Source organism: Pararge aegeria, chromosome 23 (assembly GCF_905163445.1).
Source record: "Pararge aegeria chromosome 23, ilParAegt1.1, whole genome shotgun sequence".
In the NCBI taxonomy this organism is placed as follows: domain Eukaryota; kingdom Metazoa; phylum Arthropoda; class Insecta; order Lepidoptera; family Nymphalidae; genus Pararge; species Pararge aegeria.
In genome coordinates this window covers 3,253,868-3,276,600 of record NC_053202.1, presented here as the reverse complement: position 1 = coordinate 3,276,600, position 22,733 = coordinate 3,253,868, and the positions used below count along the sequence as shown (strand labels likewise).

General features: G+C 36.6%; 1 protein-coding gene across 5 annotated transcripts in view; it reads right to left on the bottom strand.

Moving 5' to 3' along the window:
- The window catches only part of LOC120634184 (mushroom body large-type Kenyon cell-specific protein 1), a 315,805-nt gene that overhangs the window by 199,200 nt on the left and 93,872 nt on the right, over nt 1-22,733 (bottom strand). For all 5 annotated transcript variants that reach the window (XM_039904624.1, XM_039904626.1, XM_039904625.1 and 2 more), the window contains exon 2: nt 4,873-4,984. In XM_039904624.1, the coding sequence (XP_039760558.1) occupies nt 4,873-4,966 (94 nt within the window). In that variant the 5' untranslated portion in view covers nt 4,967-4,984. The remainder of the gene's footprint in view (nt 1-4,872; nt 4,985-22,733) is intronic.

Sequence of the window (22,733 nt, the reverse complement as noted above, 5' to 3'; positions counted from 1 at the left end):
GTTGAACGCCCTCCCGACAACTGTGTTTCCTGCCACGTATAACTTGAGTACCTTCAATGCAAGAGTGAATAAGCTTTTTCTAGGCAAGCTTGCTCCAACCAAGACCTCATTATTGCTTTTTTAAGTCTTGATTTTCGTCAAACGCTGGCCTGTCGGTAATAAAAAAAAAACCTAAAATTAAAGAACAAAACTATGTTACAATAGAACAAATTTTGTTGCTTTACATTCTCAAATGTTTCAGTACCAACTTAATGCAAAGTTGTGGTTGTCAAATTCAAAATTCATTTATTGAAATAAGGCCTAATAAAAGCACTTTTGAAACGTCAAGACTGTCTGTTTGTAGTGACTCTACCACCGGTTCGGAAGGCAGATATCAATCTATCGAGAAGAATCTATATATCTATCTTGTAATGAGGCCCGCTTCAGCAGATGCACTTCGACCCTCCAGGATCTTTTGTGCTCGCCCCGTCCTTGAATCCCCACACCCTAAATAGCTTCAAATATCCACTCTAAGAGTTTGATTGAAGCTTTTAGGTTGGAGGCACAGTAATCCTCTGGTTGTGGATAGGCCACTCCCAAGAGTTCCAACCGCTTTTTAGCCAATCCGTCGCATTCACGAAGCAAATGCTCCATGGACTCGACGTCCTCGTTGCAGGCCCTACACGTAGGGTCATCAAATATGCTCATTTTGAGCAGCATGGACCCTGTGCCAAAGTGTTCTGTCATGGCGGCTATGGCGAAATCGAGATCGAGAAGAAACTCAGCAGTTGCTCTTTTCCAACATCAATCTCTTGTCCTTTGGCCAAAATATTCCCCTCAGACAAATTCACGGGATAACTACCTACAACTGTATACCGCAACGTCGTGTGTACAAAACGAAATCAATCTCACACACAAAGTTTGAACTCTCCAAAATGTTTAGTAGCAACTTTGCGCAATAACCCTTTCCTTTCATAATATGCCGCGGATAAGGCTGCAGCGCAGTACGAGCGAAAGCGGGGTATTTTTGTAAATTAACTTTATTCAATAAAGGCGTGCCGCTAAGCACTTTATTTATATACACCGCGGAAAGCAGGAGAATCTTGATGACGTCATTTATAATTTCTTCAATCCTTATACTCCACACCAAACAGATATTCGGCAATGTACCCTCAATATGGATTTCCGCAAAGTAACGCCTGCTTCTATCCAATACTTTATTTAGGGTTCAATGTTGCCAAAGCACCGATTAGGAGTATAGGTTTAATGTAACTATCATGCCCCCAACAGGTCAACCCGTGTTCTCAAGTATGTACCAAATTTGAAAGCATGTTTGCAATTTTCATTTGTTAAAAATATGGTCTATTACATTGTTACACTATACCTCATAATCTCACTAACTAAGTTTGGATATTCCTCACTAAAGTTTACACGCGGCTTGTCTTAAGGGAAATTTTGTCAATGATTTCGGGCCGTACTTTTCTCAAATTTAAAAATTATTCATTGTTAGAGATAAGAAATTTCTTTAGATCTACTTGTTAAGTACACTAAATTTTTGTCTGTACCCTTGACAACGTGTACACAAAACTTCGTGATCATTGGTTTTGTTGTAACTACAGGCGTTCAAGCGTAACAAACAATATAACAAGCTCACGTTAGCACTTATAACGTTAGTTCAGCATGAATCAGTCAAAATATTTCTTAGTTGACTTTAAATTGTGCTTTTAAATTCCACACGCATTCCCCGCTATCGCGCATAAATCCGCCGACACTCCCGCTAGCAGTGCGACCGCACGCAAAACCTAAAACTCCTGCCGCAAACAGCGCAAACAAAATTCATACAAGTACGGAAAGTAGAGTGATATTAACTAACGTCCGCGCCGACAGGTTTAATTTGAAAATTTTCGAGCCCCAAGTCTGCACTGAACATCCGGCTGCAGATGTGTGGGTTCAGGCTGCATACACTTCCCAACTAGCTCAAAGACTGAACAAATAAAAGCTAAATAGCTTTATTATGGCTAAAAGCGTTCCGACTTTGTCCGCGTACAACTATTATGATGCCATTAATAAGTACCTACTCTTCTTCTTCTAATGCGTTTCTACTATTGGACAGCCTTTTTTTTCTATTCCACTACAAGTTAGCCCTTTACAGCTGTCCCACCTGGTGGTAAGTATTGCTGCAGTCGAAGATGGTGGCGGGCTAACCTGTTAGGGAGTATGGTAGTCACACCCCTAATCGGTTTCTACGCGACATCGCATCGGAACACTAAATCGCTTCGCGGCACGTCTTTGTCGGTAGGATGGCAACTGACCACGGCCAAAGCCTCCCACCAGACCAAATTTCTCAATGAAACAAATATGTACATCAGTTTACATGTGTTAACATTGCACAGCTACATTTATAGCAAACAATGCCATTTCGGGATCCGACACCAAATCCAAACAGACTGTCCCAATTTGATACTTGTCCCGTTTATTTCTTATTCTTTCATTCAAAAGCTAAGATTGCAATTAAAGAATAATTTGTAATCGAGTCACCAAAAAAATCAATGGTGGCCAAAAAACTGGCTGCATTTCCGCACTGAACAGCCAGGCTGATACTTTCCGCAAAAATTAGCAAGCCTTTCCGAGGATTAATAAAATTGATTTATTTATGTTATATATTTACATATTTAAATAAGTTGTATATGATTTTTAGTAGATTACATTAATTATGAATAATGTCATTTCATGTGTGTTTATATATATACCTATATATATATATATATTATAGTTATACATTTTTTTATACATTTTTGTAATGTTCAAAATCTTATTTATTGCACCGCCTTGCTGGTTTATTGGTTGCCTGGAAGAAATCGCTATGTAGCGATAAGGCCACCAAAATTGTACTCTCTTGCTCTGTTTATATCTCTGTACTTTTTTTCTTTGGTGTACAATAAAGCTGTACTCATTCATTCATTCATTCATTCATTGATTATAAATTTATGGCGTCTACGAAGCGATATATGTGAGACAGTACGATGGGAGAACATTTTTGAAGTTTGCTAAAAACAAACGTTTTTCATAAAAAAAAAACATGAGTAGTTCCACAAAACTTATGCGTGAGCGAACTCCAAACGTAGGTACAGGGTAAGAGGTAACGTTTAGTTTATACCTCTTTTTTTGTAAAGCCGCTAAAAGCCCTTTGTGGGATATTACACTACACTGAATCAAAACCCGAGTGCAAACTTTATATTCCCCATTTTCCTCTTTAGTTTTTTATGACAAAAATATGTTTAGTTTCATTTCCTTTCCCCCGTTTAGTTGAAATACTTTTCCGCAGAAACACGAAAATTAAAAAGGCTGCATTCGGAAAGGCGAAGTTCAAAAAAATATTGTGACACTTTTTTTTCTTTTGCGCTTTTCCGGTGCGTTTCGAAACCCTTAAGCCGCTGAATTGCAAAATGAGTTTCAAACTATATTTACATTATCTATATATATAAAAGAAAGTTATTTTATAACTTTATTAATTTATTTATTCAATTACAAGTCCATTACAATGTCATATACATTAAATAATTATTATATTTTCAAAAAAGAATGTCAATCTAATGTTTATATTTGAAATGGAACCCTGTGTGGGCGCTGTAACCAGATTGAGAGGCGGACTTATTATTGTCAATATTAAATATTCTCATTTAGGAAGTCATTTATTTTATAATAAGCTTTCTCCAGCAAGTATTGTTTTAAGGATTTTGTAAATAAGTTTATACTTTCTTTTTCTTTTATATGTTCCGGGATTTTGTTGTAAGTTTTTGTGCACATGGGGTTCGGGCCGGTGCTGTGGATTTTTGACTTATATGGCGGTAGGACCAAGTTGTGTTTGCGCATGCGCCGCTCACTCAAGAACGGCTCGACCAATTTTTATGATATTTGATATTTTGGATTCCTCTTATACCGGAATAGGATAATAAGTATTAAAATATAACATTCATCAAAAAAAAGAAATTATCCGCGGTACGAAGTTCGCCGAGATAGCTAGTTATTATATATACGAGTATGTTATTATAATGGCGAGTATGTTATTTCTGACCACATTGCTAACTAAATGGTTTTCAGAGTTAAACTTCAAAGTTAACTCTCGTTTTATGATTTTTTTTTATTACACTAAAAGTTAGCACTAGACTGCAATCCCAACTAATGGTAAGTGATGATGCAGTCTAAGGTGGTAGCAGGGTAACGTGTTAGGGAGTATGGTTGTCATAACCCTGTCTTAAGTGGTGACCCCTTTTCTTTTTTTGGCGTGTTGGAAAAGCTTTATTGCTATCTCCGACCCTTGGGCAGGACGGAGGTGATATGGGACTCCCCCTTTTAGGGGGGTATACCCAAACTAAAAACCACCAGGGCATGTCCCTCTTGATGGCTTTGTTAGACGCCCGGGAAACCTGAAAAGAGCAAGAATTCTGCCCAAGAAAAGAGGCCTAAAGGAAAGCCAGAAACAGTTAGCCCTCAACAAGATATCGAGTAAGTGTCCGACATATGACAATGTGAGATGGTGATAACAAAAAAAAATCCCGGCTAAGCTTGTTGTGGGCTTCTTCTTAGACCAAGACGCGTTTGGAACCCTCGTAGCTTTAGTTTTAAGTTTATGAGTATGGTTACCGCCACCATCTCACTACCGTGTAATTCTCATGTAATGTACGCATGAAAATTGCCACCTATGGGCCTGAACTTGAAAAATATTTTTGACTTTGACTTTGACTTTGACTATGACTTTGACTTTGACTTTGACATACCCTGCAATCCGCCAAACTAAGACCTGTAAGCAACTCTGACGTCCTGCCCACTTGGCTATAGCTTCAACACATACATATACAAATAATAGTAGATTTATAAAGTTGTAGCACATACCCAGTATGTAGACCATGTTTTTAGTCCAGCGCTGTAGCTCCTTGCGGATCGCACGTCGTTCCTGCTGGCACCGCACGAACGAGCATTCCGCCATGGCACACACGAGGCGAGCCTGTGGACATAAGTAACTAATTAGAGCACCAGTGATGCACATGAGCACTACCACTATACTACCACTGTAGTTTAGAGCACCAGTGATGCATAAGAGCACTAGCTAAATCTATCACTTTAAAAAAAAACTATTTTATATTTGTATTGAACGACCATAAATACAAATGTAAAATAGTTTTGTTTTTTTTTCGTTCGTTGTTAGTCGTCAACTATGGGCCTCATAAGAAGGCTCAGAGTCACTCAGCGGGCGATGGAGACAGCTATGCTCGGAGTGTATCTACGCGATCAAATTAGAAATGTGGAGATTCGTAGAAGAACCAGAGTTACCGACATAGCTCAACGAGTCGCGAAGCTGAAGTGGCAATGGGCCGGGCACATAGTTCGGAAATAATAATTGTTTTACATATTTGATTAATTTCTTTTAAAACACAAATCATTATTAACGCAGTAAAATATTTTTTTTATTTATATAATTCTAAAAAAATAACCTTAAACAGCTTATGTAGTACTAATATAAAAGTTAATATAATCTAAAACGGCTTTGAAACCACCGCAGCGAGGTATAGTGCCCAAGATGCTTGCATTGCCCCTTTAAAATTATAGATTACTAGCAGTTTAACGTTTAACTATAAACATATTATAGTTTCTGCATTATTGCATTAACAAGTAAAAAGGAACGATTAATATAACGAACGCAAGACTATTTTGGGAAGTTTTTTCGTTACTTTACAAATTGGTCCAGCATTCTTCAACTCCGTTCTACAAACTTTTACGCATGTCCTTTGAAACAGACGACATTATGTTATCTCAGAGAAACTATGCATTTACTAGAATAAAAAATATGGAAGATCAGAGGTTTTGAAACCGTAATTATAAACGCTGAAGTTACATAGGTAATTGAGCGAAGAATGTCGTCAAAAGCCTTAGCTGAATCCCCAGGAAAATAATATTAATAAAGCGATAAACTAAGTTTTCATAACGTTTCTATGCGAAGCAATTGCGTTAGCCCACTCTGATGAGATAATCGATTAACTGCAGCGACTAGATCCTGCACTAAATACAGTTTCTAAATTTTTTAGGGTACCGTAAAAAATGGTAAAAAGGAACCCCTATCGATCCGTCCACCACAAGTTAACTTTAACACTTCCATGAGCTACGACAGTTGTCGACCTGCAATTTGGAATAGTTGTAACCAACCAATCATTAATGATTAACAACCCTTCACTCTGGCAGTAGCTCACACACTCTCGCAGGTTCCTTCAAGATCATTTCTTCAGCTTACAAAATGTAGTATATTTATATTTGCATTGCTTGAATTAAGAAACGCACATAACTCCTAAAACTTAAAGATCCGGGGATTAAACTCGGCCCTTTAAAAGGGAGGCAAGATCAACAGCTAATCACCGCTTGATTTAGAGCTACTGGAATTATTGTTTGAATAATAACTAATATAACCGAAGTTAAAGGAAAAACGAATTCACGGATAGTTTTTTAGATATCAGCAATAAACCTATACAAATAAAGTAACTTTGCATGCATGTCGAAAAAGGATGCTTTGTTAAGTTCTAGTTATACACATATGTTATATAAATATGTCGGTAAAATTAATCTCCGACTCACGAATGCCGAAGTTTCAATAAAATATGCAGTTTCAGAACCTATTATCATTTTATAAAAACTTTTTCTCCTAGAGTACGGAATCCTCTATACTGAGTAAGACTCGTGCTTGGCTGATATTTTTAACGAGTGACAGGTTTACGTTTAGTTAAAATCAAAATGATATTGTTACCAATTGTTATTATATAGTTATGCGTTTATTACACTGTCAAATGGCTTTGGTAGTTGGTTGGTTCACCCTTCTTTCACGCAGCAACGTAGGGATACCAATAGTAAACACGTAATTAAATAAAGTAATTGAGTCCAACGCCCCAGCCATTCTGTGTATTGATTTGGAAATTTCTTCGTGAAACTGAGCAAAATATTCTGACACCGCTTATAGCAGTTGTAGCGTTATGGCGTCTTGAATAAAATAAGAAAATTATCGCCGGCCGCCCGGGCGAAGTGGGGGGGTAGATTTCGGAAGAACCACCTCCCCCCACTCATTTTAAAAGAAAATTTTCGGTTCAGCGTGATATTTGTGCAACACTTATCTGATTACTAGCGGGTAAACCTGCCATCTCACTGTGAAGCAGCGTTGTGGGTATTTACCCACTTTTCAATGAGAGAAGACCTTTGCGCAGTAGTCTATGTGTCTTACACAGTTTTTTACCAACAAAGACATAATAGAAAATATATTCATTTTTATCACAGTATATCAGTGGTTATCCTAGAGACTGAGCTTTACGTGCTCTACAAGGTGAGTCGGTGAACAACAATATCCTAACTCTGCGTTGGACTGAGATTTTTTAACAAAAAAACCTTGTTCCTATCACTTAATATAATACATAATATATCATGTTTATCACAATATGTATGCGGCAATAATAGAGACTGTGATTTACGAGTACGTGTTCTACCAGGTGGGTGAATATAAATTTCCTAACTATGCGTTGGACTGAGAATTTTTAACATAAATACCTAATTTCTATCACTTAATATAATACATAATACATTCATGTTTATCACAATATGCGGTATTAATAGGGACGGTGAGATAGGAGTACGTGTTCTACCAACGTTGGTCCTCCTAACTCTGCGATGGACTGAGAATTTTTAATACAAACCACTTTCTATCACTTAATGACCTGAGCCGGGATTCGAAAGTGGTGATCTTTAAATAAACCAATCACAATAAAAAGGGGCGGTTATTTAATCATTATCAGCATCTTAACCAAAAATTTAAACTACAAAAAAAAAAAAAAATTGGAAAGTGTTTGGGTGATGGAACATGGATGTTATTCAGTGTCTGGGTGTTCATCTGTATATTAATAGTAATTATGTGTATTATATTCATAAAAATATTTATTAGCTATCTTAGCACCCATAACACAAGCTTCGCTTACTTTGGGGCTAGATGGCGGTGTGTGTATTGACGTAGTATATTTATTAATTTATTTAAAAAAAAAAACCTTTAACCGCTTGGTATAAGAACTAGTCAGTATTTCACTGATCCATACCATAATGTTCATCATCATCTTTTCAAAAGTTTGCTTATATTCTGCATCTAAGAATCAAATAAGAATAAAATCATAACCAACCTCCACCGTTGTCGGGTAATAAGAAAATTATCGCCGAACGCCCGCGGGGGGGTTCTTCCGAAATCCACCCCCCCATTTTAAAAAGAAAATTTCGGTTGAGCGTGATATTTTTAAAATAAGAACTCTCCGTGGCATATTCCGTGGAGAGAGATTTTAAAATAAGAATAGTTTCGCGATACCTACCCCCTGCCTCCCTTCCGTCTGGGGTTCGGGATAAGGGAGCGTCCGGTCCAAGCGATTACTGCCCTGGTTTGATAATCAACAACTACATAAATGGATATATCCGTTTAAACATATGCAAAAAACCTAACCTATACGAAATATTATGTAAAAAAAAATATATGTCGAAGCATTGTGTCCAAAGAGGAAACTAATTTTGACTTTGACTTTGAATAGCACGGACAGTAGTGAGTATGTGGTGGCTTATGCTAGAATGAAATAGAATATTTCGGCTCTTAATTCGCAAGGATTTAAAATGGAATTCTGCTATTTTTTCTTATTAATCCCTTACCGATCCGACTTGTTCTTTACGGCCAGTTTTAATTCCCTGCTGTTATTATAAAAAACTCTTTTTGAGGAGTTTTTTAAAGCTTATATTGAGAGCTTATATCTTAAACCGTTTAATCAATGAGAGAATGCTAGAAATTTACCCTGAACAAATACTTAAACGACTCTTTCAAGTAACTCGCACAACATAAACGGGTGTATAAGAATTCGGGGGCTAAAATCGGGGTGGTTTGGGCATATTCGGAGGGTGCAAGGGTGTTCCTTGATGAGTGGAGGTTTTTCGTGGATCGTGGGACTCCGTTGGGGGTCAATGACCGGCGGCGACGCGATCCAGGTAATTGGATCCAACGGATTGTATTGGCTTAGCCTGACACAGGTTCGATTTCAGTTTCAGTTTGGTTGGCGCCTTTTTTTTTTTGTTGTATTTTACCTACTGTGGTGATAATAGAGCTAGACGATATGGCATGTTTTTTTTTTAAATATTTTTTGTGAATAATTTTTAAACATTATTTATTAGTATTTAATTGGCGCAGTGACAGCGACCCTGAATTATGAGCGAAATGCTGTGGGTTCGATTTCCACAACTGGGAAATGTTATGTGATGAAAATGAATGGTTTTCAGTGTCTGGGTGTCGGTAAAATATAAGTATCACGCATAGTCCCCGAACAACCTTCTTCAAACACCAACATTCATTCTTAAATCCCTTCATATATAACAAGATCAATAAAAAAAAATATCTAACCTATCACTAAATACCAGGCTAAAACGAAAATAACTACAAATATATTACATCCATAGCCATCCCGTAGTACCTACATATATAATCACACACACACACACACACACACAATACCCTTATGCACACGATCACAAGATTAATTATATATTTATGTGTATTATTCATAAAAATATACTTTGGGGCTAGATCGCGATCTGTGCATGTCGTTAGTTAGACTAGAGAAAATTCAGAAATTATAAATCCCAAATTGCCCCTGCGTCAAGGAAGTCGTCAACGTGTTCGTTTATATATATTTGTTTACATTATTGTGAGCTGATGGTGATAACTAAATTTGTTAATTTACTTGTAAAACTCAGGGCAGGAGGGCTTTTTTAAATGCGCGTTAGTACTGCTAATATATGAATTAAAAACAACATTAATAACTTTAACTTTACCTAGAGACGGCTCTCCAATTTCAAAAAACAGGAGGAGTTGGAGTATTGATGGTGTTGAACCCCATGCCACGGACACTACGTTAGACCCGGTATAGATTAAGTCACCAACATTTGATAATCGTTAGAACCAGCATTGATAAAGGAGGGTAGGATCTAATCCCCTTTACTATGAGAGAGGAGGCGTTTGCCCAGTAGTGGGACGTTAATAAGCCAAGGATACAAAATGAAAATAAATTTAAAGTTAAAAATTTCAAGAAACGAAAATTGCTCTCAACATAAGCTTTAAAAAACTCCTCAAAAAGAGTTTTTAATAATAACAGCAGGGAATTAAAACTGGCTGTAAAGAACAAGTCGGATCGGTAAGGGGTTAATAAGAAAAAATAACAGCATTCCATTTTTAAATCCTCGCGAATTAAGAGCCGAAAATATTTCTGTATTATTCACAATAGTTTAAATTTTCCGAGCATAATTGTCTAAGAGCTAGCTGGAATTTTTATGTTGATATTGTGCATCTGCAGACAACCTTAGTTAGAGCTGTCAATATATTATACAAATTAATAATGTTTTTTTTTTTTAAGTGAAATCATAATACCAAGCCGAGAATTAAACTCGTATTTTTCTGTGTGTCAACTGTAACATTGATCTCTAATTTTCTTTAATAATTATACGTCACAAGGATAGAAAACACAGCGCGTATGGTATGGATATTTTAATTGTTTAAAACGCACATAAATTAGACAAGTTAGAGATGCGTGCTGAAATTCGAACTCGGGCCCCTGTAAATGAAGTCGAATTCCTATGCATTGGGCTAACACCGCTATGTACGGAAACAGCTGTCAAATGGCTGTGTTGTTTTTGATTTTCTTATTTTTTATTTACGATAAAAGTATACTAATAAATTCTTTCATTATTTTATAGAGTCATATTAGGTTTAAAGAAAATTTTAAAATTTACCACCTGTTCTTAGTCTAAAAGATATTAAAATGACAATGAGAAGACAAATAAAACCTAAAAACTGACCGAAAAGAATATAGTGCTTCGCCGAAAATCTTTTTTAAAAAGTATAAAAACTTACGAACGGGGTGGTTGCTCCGAAATCCACCCCCCTCTTTTGGCCAGTTATGATCGCTACTTGAATAATATGGCTCGCGCCGAATGTATACCTAAGTTTTCAAGTGTTTTAACAATAATGTAATTATATAACACCGTAACCCTAGTTGCATAAAAAATAAAATAATAATATGTCCGTTATCTACTTTTGATTGGTGAAAGAATAAAAGAAAATAATAATTGTAGATTTGGTGCATTAAGAAACACCCTATAGTAACTGGAAGGGACGCGATGAGATAGTTGTATCTAATAATGCTCTGATCCCAAAGCGATAAGGTGTACGAAGTTTTTTACCATAGTTATTTGAAAACATTTTGAATAACTAAATCTGATAAATTAAAGGGGTTGTCGTTAAAGGCGATCAGTGATCGATCGATGTGGACGAATTTAAACTTTAAAGCAAACATTGTAAGTTTCTTTTCAAATTGACATGGCCTTATGTCGATACTAGAAAATTAATGCCTGATGGTAAGTTTAAAAATTTTATACTAATTATACTGATGGTAGGTGAAATGCAGTCTTATATTGAAGCTTACTTGGAAAGTCGGTATATGACAGTTTATCGAAACGCTAATAGGTAGGTATTTAAGCGGAAACATATCGATACGCGGCTAGGGGCCATCAAATCGCAATGTTTGTCTTAACCATAGATTTAAAAGTACCATTCCAAAGATAATTCATACACTAACTTTGTGGTATTATGCTGTAGACAATGTTTCGTGTCTATGAAAATGGCCACTCACGATATTCTTATTTTAAAAATCGCTCGCAGCGTTCCAATTTTGTTATTAAGATGGTGTGTGCTTTATGAGACTGTCCCAAGACGGCACAAAGGACTGTCTTCGCCATGTTCATATTTAAAAAAAGAGATAATTACTTTTTTAAGAACGCTGTGTGGAAATTTTACTTTGAGCCACAGACTAAACCAAAAAGATAGACATTGCAAACAAAATACACTTATCTACTTACGAATCCTAATATACAAATATTATGTATGTCCGTTACATACCTCAGCACATGTTTCTCATGTCAAAAGGTTTTATCAAGGCACCAACCATTTTGACTTTTTTTAGCTAATGTCATTCGGGGGGATTTAAAGATTCTAACGATGCATCCAAAACTGTTGAGGCATTAATTTATGGCATAATAAAGAAAGTTACATTCATACAAACTTCTCTACATAGTATAAAACTATCACTTTCTGCCTACCCGACTGTTTAGCCGATAACTAAACCTCGCAAAGAATTTTTATGTGATTTTCACCATCGTTTATATAACTTCCTAGATTTTAAATTAAAGCCCTAGTAGGAATAAATAGATTTGGGACCCGCAAAGCCGGTTGTGTCGTGTCTAGTATCTACAAAAACCCTCAAAATATTACATTGCTTCCTAGCTTTTTCTCCAATAGTGCGTGTGAGACACGAGTAGCAAACTTTTGTAAACTCGTTTTAAAGAGAATGGTCACGCAAACACTATGGTCTGTTGGCGATGTTTTCGTCTATTATTACCCTACTCTGTGCTTTGCCTGAAAAGGGGTTCTAAATGAGAAACATGTAAGTGTAAGGTTTTCCTCGACTAAGAATATTGCATAAGATTTTTAATTAACTCTAATTTAGAATGTTATTTTTATGTCGAAACTGTATTTTCTAATATTTAAAAAATGCTTGTGATGTGTTATTATTTTAATATTTACTAGCTCACCCACCCAACTTAGTCTGCACCAAATAGTTTATTACAGATTTTGATGTCTTAAAAAAACCGTAGAACTTAATTGCAGCACCACCTACCGTGTCCAGGTTTATTTCCAAACTATTGTTGAAGAACGTGGGGATAGGACTTGTAATACTATTTTTCACTTTTTACATTTGACATATAATCGAGCAGAGTTTCCCTCTACAACTACTGGATACAGAAAGAATGCTTGAGAAAGTAATGCTTCTACTTTTATACGGCTCAGGTACCGTTTACAATGTTGACAACAGAACGAACTAATAATAATATTTTACGATAGTAGTTTCCGGTAAGTTATTTCACAAAATATATTGTTATTATTCTATTTGGAAAACATTAAATATTTACACAAGTATTATTACGAATTATATAAAGCAAAATAGAACTATTAAAGCAATTCTATATTAATAAATCTTGTAGTGACGTAGCGTAGGTATCAGCCAGGGAGAGCAACCGCTATATTTTTTACGAGGCTGGTCGGCCCGCGGCATTTTTCTTGCTTTTAGCATTTTTATACTCTTCGTAATTTCTAACCGATAGGTCCAATTCGAATAATTTAAAAAGGAATTTACAGATACGTAATCAATCTTAATTACAAAACTATTTATTTGGATAATTCAAAAATTCAAAATTCAAAATTTATTTATTTCAAGTAGGCCTAATATAAGCACTTTTGAAACGTCAAGTCTGTCTGTTTGTAGTGATTCTACCACCGGTTCGGAAGGCAGATTCTACCGAGAAGAAGCCGGCAAGAAACTCAGCAGTTGCTCTTTTCCAACTTCAACAATTTACATTTTGCATTTTAACATTCATTTTTCTATCTTGTGTGAGCTGAAAGCGGAGCCGGAAGCTTCCAAGCAACCTTGTCATTAAAAAATTCATCAATTGTATAGTAACCTCGCTGTAATAAGTGTGTTTTAACAAATTCTTTAAACTTGTGCATTGGCAGGTCCAAAATCACCTTAGGAATCATATTATAAATGCGTATATTCAATCCCACAAATGATCCCTGTACCTTACGCAGACGATATGCAGATGACACTAATTTATGACCATTTCTTGTAAGTCGACTGTTTATGTCCACTTTTTGTTTATAAATACTAATATGTTGTCTTACAAATACTATATTGTTATAAATATATTGTGAAGCTACAGTAATAGATAGGAATTAATATCATGATAGGAATGTCTCCATCTTTCGATTGTACGTGTATTATAATTGACAAATTATAACAAAAAGCGGTTATTGTGACGTAACCATTAAGTACATATTGGATAGAAGCAGGCGTTACTTTGCGGTATTCCATGATATATTATGAAAATTAAGCTTAATTTGCTACACTCCGCGTCAAGTATAAAATGATACCCTATACGTACGTTTCGCTTCGAAACCGGAGCATCGCCAGGAATTATTTTCGCGGAGTATAGCTTCATTTTCATAAATATCATTACAGTTACATACAAGGCTCGCGGAATGATTATTTTAAACATGTACTATATTATTTTTATGTATCATCAATCGTTTTTGCGGCGTACGCCAGCAAAATTCCAAGTCGGTATGGCATCTTGAAGAAACATCGTTATATTTCAGCCAATTTACTGAAACCATAATTATATATACGCTAAAACTTTCCGTATGAAGCACTCTGTTAATAAGTGAAAACCGTATGAAAATCAGCTCGGTAGTTTTCAGTTATTCGCGCCCAGACAGACGAGGCGGGGGACTTTTCTCGATATCCTGTAAGGGTAAAGATAAGGATAAGGATAAGTATTCAGTTCGGTGTTAAATTTACTTTTACAAGCATGGAAGCTTGTATTATAGGAAACGACCTTCTGCCTACGACGTCTTCGAGGATTTGTTACCGAAAATAGGATAAACAACCTAAGAAACATTCGCATTTTACAATGTAGAGTAATATCAAAACATTATTCTGCACGATTCTGATTCTTACTTCTTTATGACACGAAAAATTTTATTAACATCGTGTCCCAAAAATTGGTCCTTACGTCCGGTAACCCAAGAGCTGGCGCTTATTTAGCCCAGCGCCAGCATTTTGGGTACCATGCCCATAATTGAACAGTTAGACGGCTTATATTTATTGTAAATATTAATATTAGTTAGTAATTATTATTTCCATAGAAAAATATATTTTTCGTTGGTTCAGAAATAAATTTATTCTGCATTGACTTTTGAAAATAAATTTAATTACGTATTACAAAAAAGTTAAGAATCACCGCCATTGTAGGAAGTCGGTTAAAATGAAGCCTCTACATAAGATACAGTATAAATAATTTAAAAAAAAACATTACTGTAATAAAACCCAACACTACAAATATTACAATCGAAGATCATAACCCAGTAACTAAAACAGAATAAAAAAATAATCTAATAAATTAATAATAAGAGCGCGACACGAGGCGACCAACGAAAAGCGTTGCAAACTAATTAAAAACATCAATTCCGAGAGCCCCGGGTACTGGAGAATATTTCAAATGCACGCACACACGCACACACCACCCCCGTGCACACACGCGAGCGTCGCACACACAAGTTAAAAATAAGTCCCGGGCTATACCGTGAGAGAATGGTTTGCGCGCGCGTTCAAAACATAACTACTTAACTGACATAAATAAAATTTTATTTCATTTTATTTAACTACATTTAGAACGCACTTTTAAAACAAAACTAAGAGTGAAAAGATAGTGATAACTGAATTTTTTAACTAACAAACCAAATAAATCTACGAGAATTCTAAATAGTTTGTCTAAAAGGCCAACAACAAATTCAGTCCGGTTATGCAAGATTATTGATTATTATAGTATAAAATGAGACAGTTATATTTATTTTTATGTTTGCTTGTTTTTAAAAATAGGAAAGGTTTGAAAATTATTTGAATTTGTCGATATTTCAACACAGTTAATTGAATTTTATAAGCCAAATTTAGTTACTTTTGTCTTGATATTTTAGTATTGTTTAAAATTATGGATAGTAATAATAAAATTAATAAAATAATACTCTTTTACTCCGTGCGATACGTGCGAAAGTACAGTCTCTGTCGCTACATTCAGTTTATAGATGTAAGCAGAAATAATTGCATAGCTTAGCATTGCATGTTGATACTAGCATAATAGATAACTATATTTTATTTTTCGGGTGTAAAGCAGAATCACTAACACCTTCACACATTATTATTTCACTTCAATGCCATTACTGGGTTTTGCGCCAATGCCGCCGCGTATCTCGAACTTATCCGGACGGGGGGACGGGTATAGCCGGGTGTCTTAAGGAGGAGTGAGACGGCGAAACCCGGTTATCGTAAATTGATCCAAGGGGGGGTAGGGGGAACCCAAATTTGACAGCGATTGAAATTGGCGGCAAGATTATTGGTTGGGGTTTTTTTTTTATGAATTAGCATGCATTTGTACTCGTATCGGTTTTTGCATTTGGATGAGTGAGTATGGATTTTTGCATCGTCCATAGGGCATTGGATAAAAAAGGAAGCCGTGTCTGGTCTGGTATCGTGTATTATATTGTTAAAGTCTATTTTTCCTTAGCTGTGTAAAACAAGTCGCACGTTTTTCTTGTAAAAACATTTTCAGTTGCATTGTTATACTTAACAAGCCTTATTTATAAACGTGGCATAGCGTCGGAATAAATATGACGTCCATAATTTTTAAGTATTGCTCTTTTTGCTATAGAATTTTCAGTACCAGTCCGGAGTTAGAAACTGGCGGTTTAGAAAATGCTAACCCAAAACTGAAACGTTGCTTTAATTGTTAGCATGATCAACGACGGATATCGAGACCCTGGGTTCGAATCCCGGCTCGGGACAAGAATTGCAAGTTTCTGCGTACTTTATATAAAATTATTATGACGAACAAAGATGACGTTAAGCCATCTGTCTCGGTTATTATCACTAACACGTGACAATAGGCGTTATAGTTATAGCCGGCACTGGAGCGGCGTGGTGGGTCTACGCTCTAAATACGTCTCTCATTTATAAGATTAGGCCAGTCCAGCAGTGGGACATTCATAGGCTGCAATTGATGAGTTATACGACATAGTTAGCTATAAGCCCGCATTTGCACTCAAATTGTTTATGATAAGTTTTCTATTACAATAAAGTTTAAAAACCAAAAAATTAATATTGATGAAAAAAACAAACTATCTCGGAGTATTGGACAAGGACTTTGAATTAAGTATAAATACTACTGATTTTCGCTGGGAGCCGCTGGAAACAAGCGGCCCAGGACCGTGGATTTTAGGCCTCTTAAGATCATGTCCAATATTAGACGTCGATCGGTTGAAGTTTAATTATTATTTATTGAACCTGGATTTATTTTGAATTTTATACACTTATTCTACGAATGCTTTGGTGGAATGAGTTTTTATAGAATTTGTAAAGATCTTTTAGTTCTTGTGTGAAATCTCAATTTTCTTCTGTTTTATCTGTTCTTTCTTTGAGAGTAGGTACGATATCACTGGTAACCTTAATTGAAGAAGGATCTGAGAACTCTTGAAGTCAACAACAATTGGCAAAAGAAAGTTACGAAGTCGCAAAATTGGCGTCTTGGCGACTAATTATTTCACAAACTGTAAATGCGAGAGCTTGTTGTTTTTGTTGTTCCAGCTTTCACGCAGCGACGGAGCAGCTTATTAGCGTTACTTATGTACACAATTTATACTGATTTTTACAGTTTTATACGGAGTATTTTATTTTAGAGCTCGTCCGGGGAAAGTGCTAACGCCATCCTTATTTGTGCTGTAAAGCAGTATTGCTGAATTCCGCAGGGTGATTAAGTATCTCACAACGGGCTTGCGACAGCCGTAAATCTCGCGATTTTTGCTGTCACTTTTGCATGCAAAAAAATTATAAATGTGACGTTTGACAGCAAAGATTGCAAGGTTTACGCCTGTCGCAAGCCGGGCATGCGATACGTAAACCACCCTGCTGGTCTGAAGAGCGTCGATGCAAGTGTAGTTACTGGCATATGAGGCTAAATACCTACGCCTCAAATTGATGGACACAGGGTGTCGCTTTGAAGGACCTGTTCCTTACATGCCCTGCGGAGTTTGATGACCTCCATGGCGCAACGGTAAGCGCTACGAATTTAAGTACGAGGCAATTTGGGAATTTATTATTTCTAAATTATGGTCTTGTCTGGTGGGAGGCTTTGGCCGTGGCTAGTTACCACCCGACAAAGACGTGCCGCTAAGCGGTTTAGTGCTCCGGTGCGATGTCGCGTATAAACTTATTAGGGGTATGACTACCATACTCCCTAACAAGTTAGCCCGCTACCATCTTTAACTGCATCATCACTTCACACCAGCTGGGCTAGCATGGGCGGGGGATAAAAATTATATCCCCCGATTAGATCCCCTGAAAAGGGATATAATTTAAGTGCCCACCTGCTAAATCACTGGAACACGTAATAGCAGAAGTTTACCCCGTACACATATATTATATGGATATTATTTCCACTTGTGCGCCAGTGCTCTGAGAGTTGATGAAGCTGTGGGAGAAGATAAATTTATATCCTTTCCCCTGGGATATAATTGTCTCCTGCCCAAGCTAGCCGTGCAGGTGAGATTGCATTCAACAGTTAACTTGTAGCGAAATTAAAAAAAAAACAGGTGTTGCTCTGATTAGTCCGTGAATTATTACTATAAATAACAGTCACTATTATTACACGTAAAACCTAAGGCCCAGTGGTTAAGACTAAGTCTTCCCTTTCGAGGGGCCGAGTTCGAATCCCAGCACGCACCTCTAACTTTAATAAGTTATGTACGTTTTAAGCAATTAAAATATCACATGCTTCAACGGCGAAGGAAAACATCGTGAGGAAATATTTGTTAGAAGCAAGCGTACTTTGTGGAATTCCATGATATATTATGAAAATTAAGCTTAATTCGCTATACCTAGGTACTCCGTGAAAAGTAGCGTACATGCTAAGTAACAACATCAACAATTGTTTATTTTATCTCCTGAGGATGCTCCGGTTTCGGAGCGAAACGTGCGTAGAGGGTACATTACCGAGGATCTGTTTAGTGTGGAGTATACGAATTGAAGATATTATAAATTACACCATACAGATTCTCCTGCTGCTCGCTATTTAGCAATATTCGCTATAAAGAAATCTGCACGTCTGAGAGTTCTTCATAATGGTCTGAAAGGTGGGTGGAGTCCACCAATCCGCACTCGTGGTGGAAACCAGCCTTAACCCCTTCTCATTGTGAGAGTCACCCGTGCTCTGTAATGGGCTGGTAATGGATTGATATGATTATGGGACCTAAGGTAGCAAGTGTAAAGCGATGTTGATGTGTTTTTGAAGCAGAGGCGTAAAATTTCGACAAAGTTAATCATAATGCGGACAAAGCGTCGCCTCGCGCGGCTCCCTGAAAACTTTCCGTTGTTCACAATTCAATAGAAACTTTGCTTTGGTATCCGCCGTTTTAGGTTACTAAACGTGAATTAGTTTCGCCATACTCAGACTGTAAAGGATAAACAAATAAACGTGGCATAACGTTGAAATTCGTTATATTCCAGCACCGCTAACATGGGTAGGAGACAATTATCTCCCCGGGGAGAGGATACCAATTTATCTTCTCCCACAGCTTTATCTACTCTCACAGCACTTTCGCACAAGTGTAAAATAATATTCAAATAATAAATAAATATATATATATATATAGGTTTATTTATTTATTAAATAAATAAAACCTATAATATAAAAGAGAAAGTGTGTGGGTATGTTCCGTCTAGGCTCCGAAACGGCTGGACAGATTTCAATGAAACTTTCAGGGAATCTCCGGATTGACCTGGCGAGTAACCCTGTAAAGTTTGGTGACGATCGGAGCTCTCCTATTTTGGAACTGTCAAATACAGCTTTTAATTACTATGATGATATTTTATTGTTGGGTGTACATGGGTATAGATGATATGATCTTCACCCGCTCGAGAAAAGAATAGAAGAGAATGAATACGGAGAGAAATAAATGATTTAATATATTATGAAATTAAAAATTTAATGATGTAAGATTATTGTTTAAATAAAATAAAGCAAAATGTAGTCCGGCGAAGCGGGCTGGGTACGCTAGTAATAAATATATATGCAACCACCATACACCCATCGACATCTAGCCCCAAAGTAAGCGTCGGTTGTGTTATGGGTGGGCAGTTCGAATCCATCCATCCATCGAAGCATTTTTTTTTTATTACTACTTCCCCGGACTATACCGGTCACAAAAACCTCTACTACTAAGTTTTTTTTGGTATCCAACGTCAATTTCCAGACTTTAAAAATAAATTACTTTGTCATAAAAACTTTTTTAACAATACACTGGCCCAACTCTGCCAAAAGGTGGCAATCAAATATTTTCCTACGAATTTAGCGTTACGTTTCGTTTTTTAACTGTGGCGTAAAACTTCTGTCAAAGTTGTGCTCAAAATGCGAAGGGAAATGGAAACCTGGCTTGCTGAAAACTTCTCATTGTTCAACATTCAATGCCAACTTTGTGTGATACAAGTTTAATATCCGGTCTTTTGGGCTCTCGGTTTGTGTTTTAATAAAATTATAGATGCACAACCTCGTGTGTCTCGCCTAATGGCTGCCGTGCTTTTGACGGCTGATTGGCGCAGGGTGTAGTTATCCTGTTTTCTGAGTACAAGGCTGTGGGTTCGATTCCCTTAGCTGGAAAATGTTTGTGTGATGAACATGAATGTCTTTTAGTGTCTGGGTGTTTATCAGTGCATTATAAGTATGTATGTGTATTATTCATAAAAATGTTCATCAGTCATCTTAGTACCTATAAAACAAGCTACGCTTACTTTGGGGCTAGATGGCGATGTGTGTAATATATATGTGTTTATTTATTTACTAATGCTCGGCTACATAACACTTAGTTCTGGGTTTGATTTCCAGGTCGGGAATTTTCATGTTTTTAGGTTTTTTATTTTCTACAAGTCGACTCTTGACTTCAATCGCACTAAGTTGTAAGTGATGATGGTAAGTGATAATGGCTAAGATGGTAGCGGTAAACTTTTAGGCAGCATGGCAGTTATATTAAATTCATTCCCCTAATCGGTTTTTAAGCGACATCGTACCGCTAGTTCGCTTCGGAACGCTATCTTGCTTAGCGGTACGTACTTCTTACGTCTTTGACCAGGCCAGACCACAGAAACCAGACCAGACCAGAGAAAATTCTGGAATAATAAATTCTCAAATTGCCGATCGATGCCGGGAATCGAACCCAGTACCTCCAACTTAAAACAAATTGAAATCCTTTTTGTATACCAACCTGAAGCTAGGATATTGTTTAAATCTACAAAACTGGACGGGCCTGCAACTGGCGAAAGTATCATCCTAAATTAGACAAAGCATAGTGACAAAAGAACGATTTAGTTCATGAAAATTTTCAGAGATTTTTATTAGTATTTTAACCTACATTTGGAGGAATTATAAATTTTATAAATTTAAAATGCATATACAAATTTTCGGAACCGACAGGATTTGAACCTGCGACTCTCGGGCAATCGCGGCCTGAGCGCTTTCACCAATTAAGCTACGGCTCTCCTACTGTCAATGCCGAAATTAGTATATGCCTTTTACATCAGTCTTATAGCGACTATAGCGTCTAGTAGGAAACGTTGCAGTTTCGATCTACTTTTTTAAATTTATAGATTTTTATTTAAATTTATAAAATTTTCAGAGATGTTTCCCCCGTTTTACCACAGAACAGCGAGACACTGTGAGCGGTGGCATCCTTATGTGGTTGATATTCCATGAACACGCTTTTCACGCAACTAAACGTTTTTTATCCACGTTTCTGATACGTGCCGCTAAGATGTGGAACGCCCTCCCGGCAACTGTTTCCTGCCACGTATAATTTGAGTACCTTCAAGGCTAGTGAATAGGCTTTTTCTAGGCAAGCGTGCTCCAACCTAGACCTCATCATTGCTTTCTAACGGGCATGATTGTCGTCAAACGCTGGCCTATCATTAGTAAAAAAAATAAAAAAATAAAAATAGATGTCGCTGATTTATTCGTGTGTCGAGTGAGTCTAAAATATTTGTTCGCCGGACTATATCTATTTATTTATTTGAATGCCTTAATTGTTATGAAACCGTTCTCAGTCTCTGCAGCTAGTCGTAAATTGAACGTCAATCATAATCACTAATGGCAACTATCACTGTAAGCAAAACTTTCAATCAAAATGTTAAACGAAACGGCGAGCCGACCTGAAAACTTTCTATTGTCCACAATTCAATAACAACTTGCAGCCGCCACTGGGCTTGGTCAACTTTAATATCCGACGGTTTTGGAGCCAAGCGTGAAATTCTATCAAAATGTACACATAACTTTTTATTTTTATTTTAAAACAGGTTGTAGGTACAACGTGTAAATGAAAACCAAAACATTATTTCACATGCTTTAGAGGTACCTTTTTTTTCTGTGAAACCGAAACGCTAATAGTTTTTGAGTAAACCACTGCCATAGTTTTTGACAGCCCTAACATCACATGCAACTCCTGTCACTTTATGAGGGTACGCGTGGCGCAGCGTAGGTACTATGCCCGTTTCGGTCTTTTATCTTCAATAGGGTTGTCACAAGTAAACACTAAACAGAAAAAAAAAATCCGTTTGATTCAATATTTTAAACGGGTGATTCCGTATGAAATATGACTTATGTAGCCTTCAACAGTAGGTATTTCGTAATTCGATTACAAGTCGTTTATATATATATATATGTATTGTTTCTTACTTAAGGGAAGGGTTTTTTTTGGTGTTTTTATGTTTTCTATTCGTTTTTTTCATTTATTTTTTTTGTTTACTCGTGTCAGCTCTAGAACGGACTACGGTCTTTTTGAGCTGCATCTTCCAAGACACCGACAATCAAATAGGGATTTCTCATTTGTTATTAGATACTGAACTGACAGACGTAGACGGACTTCTACCGGTGTTAGAGTTACTATAAACAGACAGACTTGGCGTTACAAAAGTTCTCATTAACTGAGCCTACTTGAAATAAAT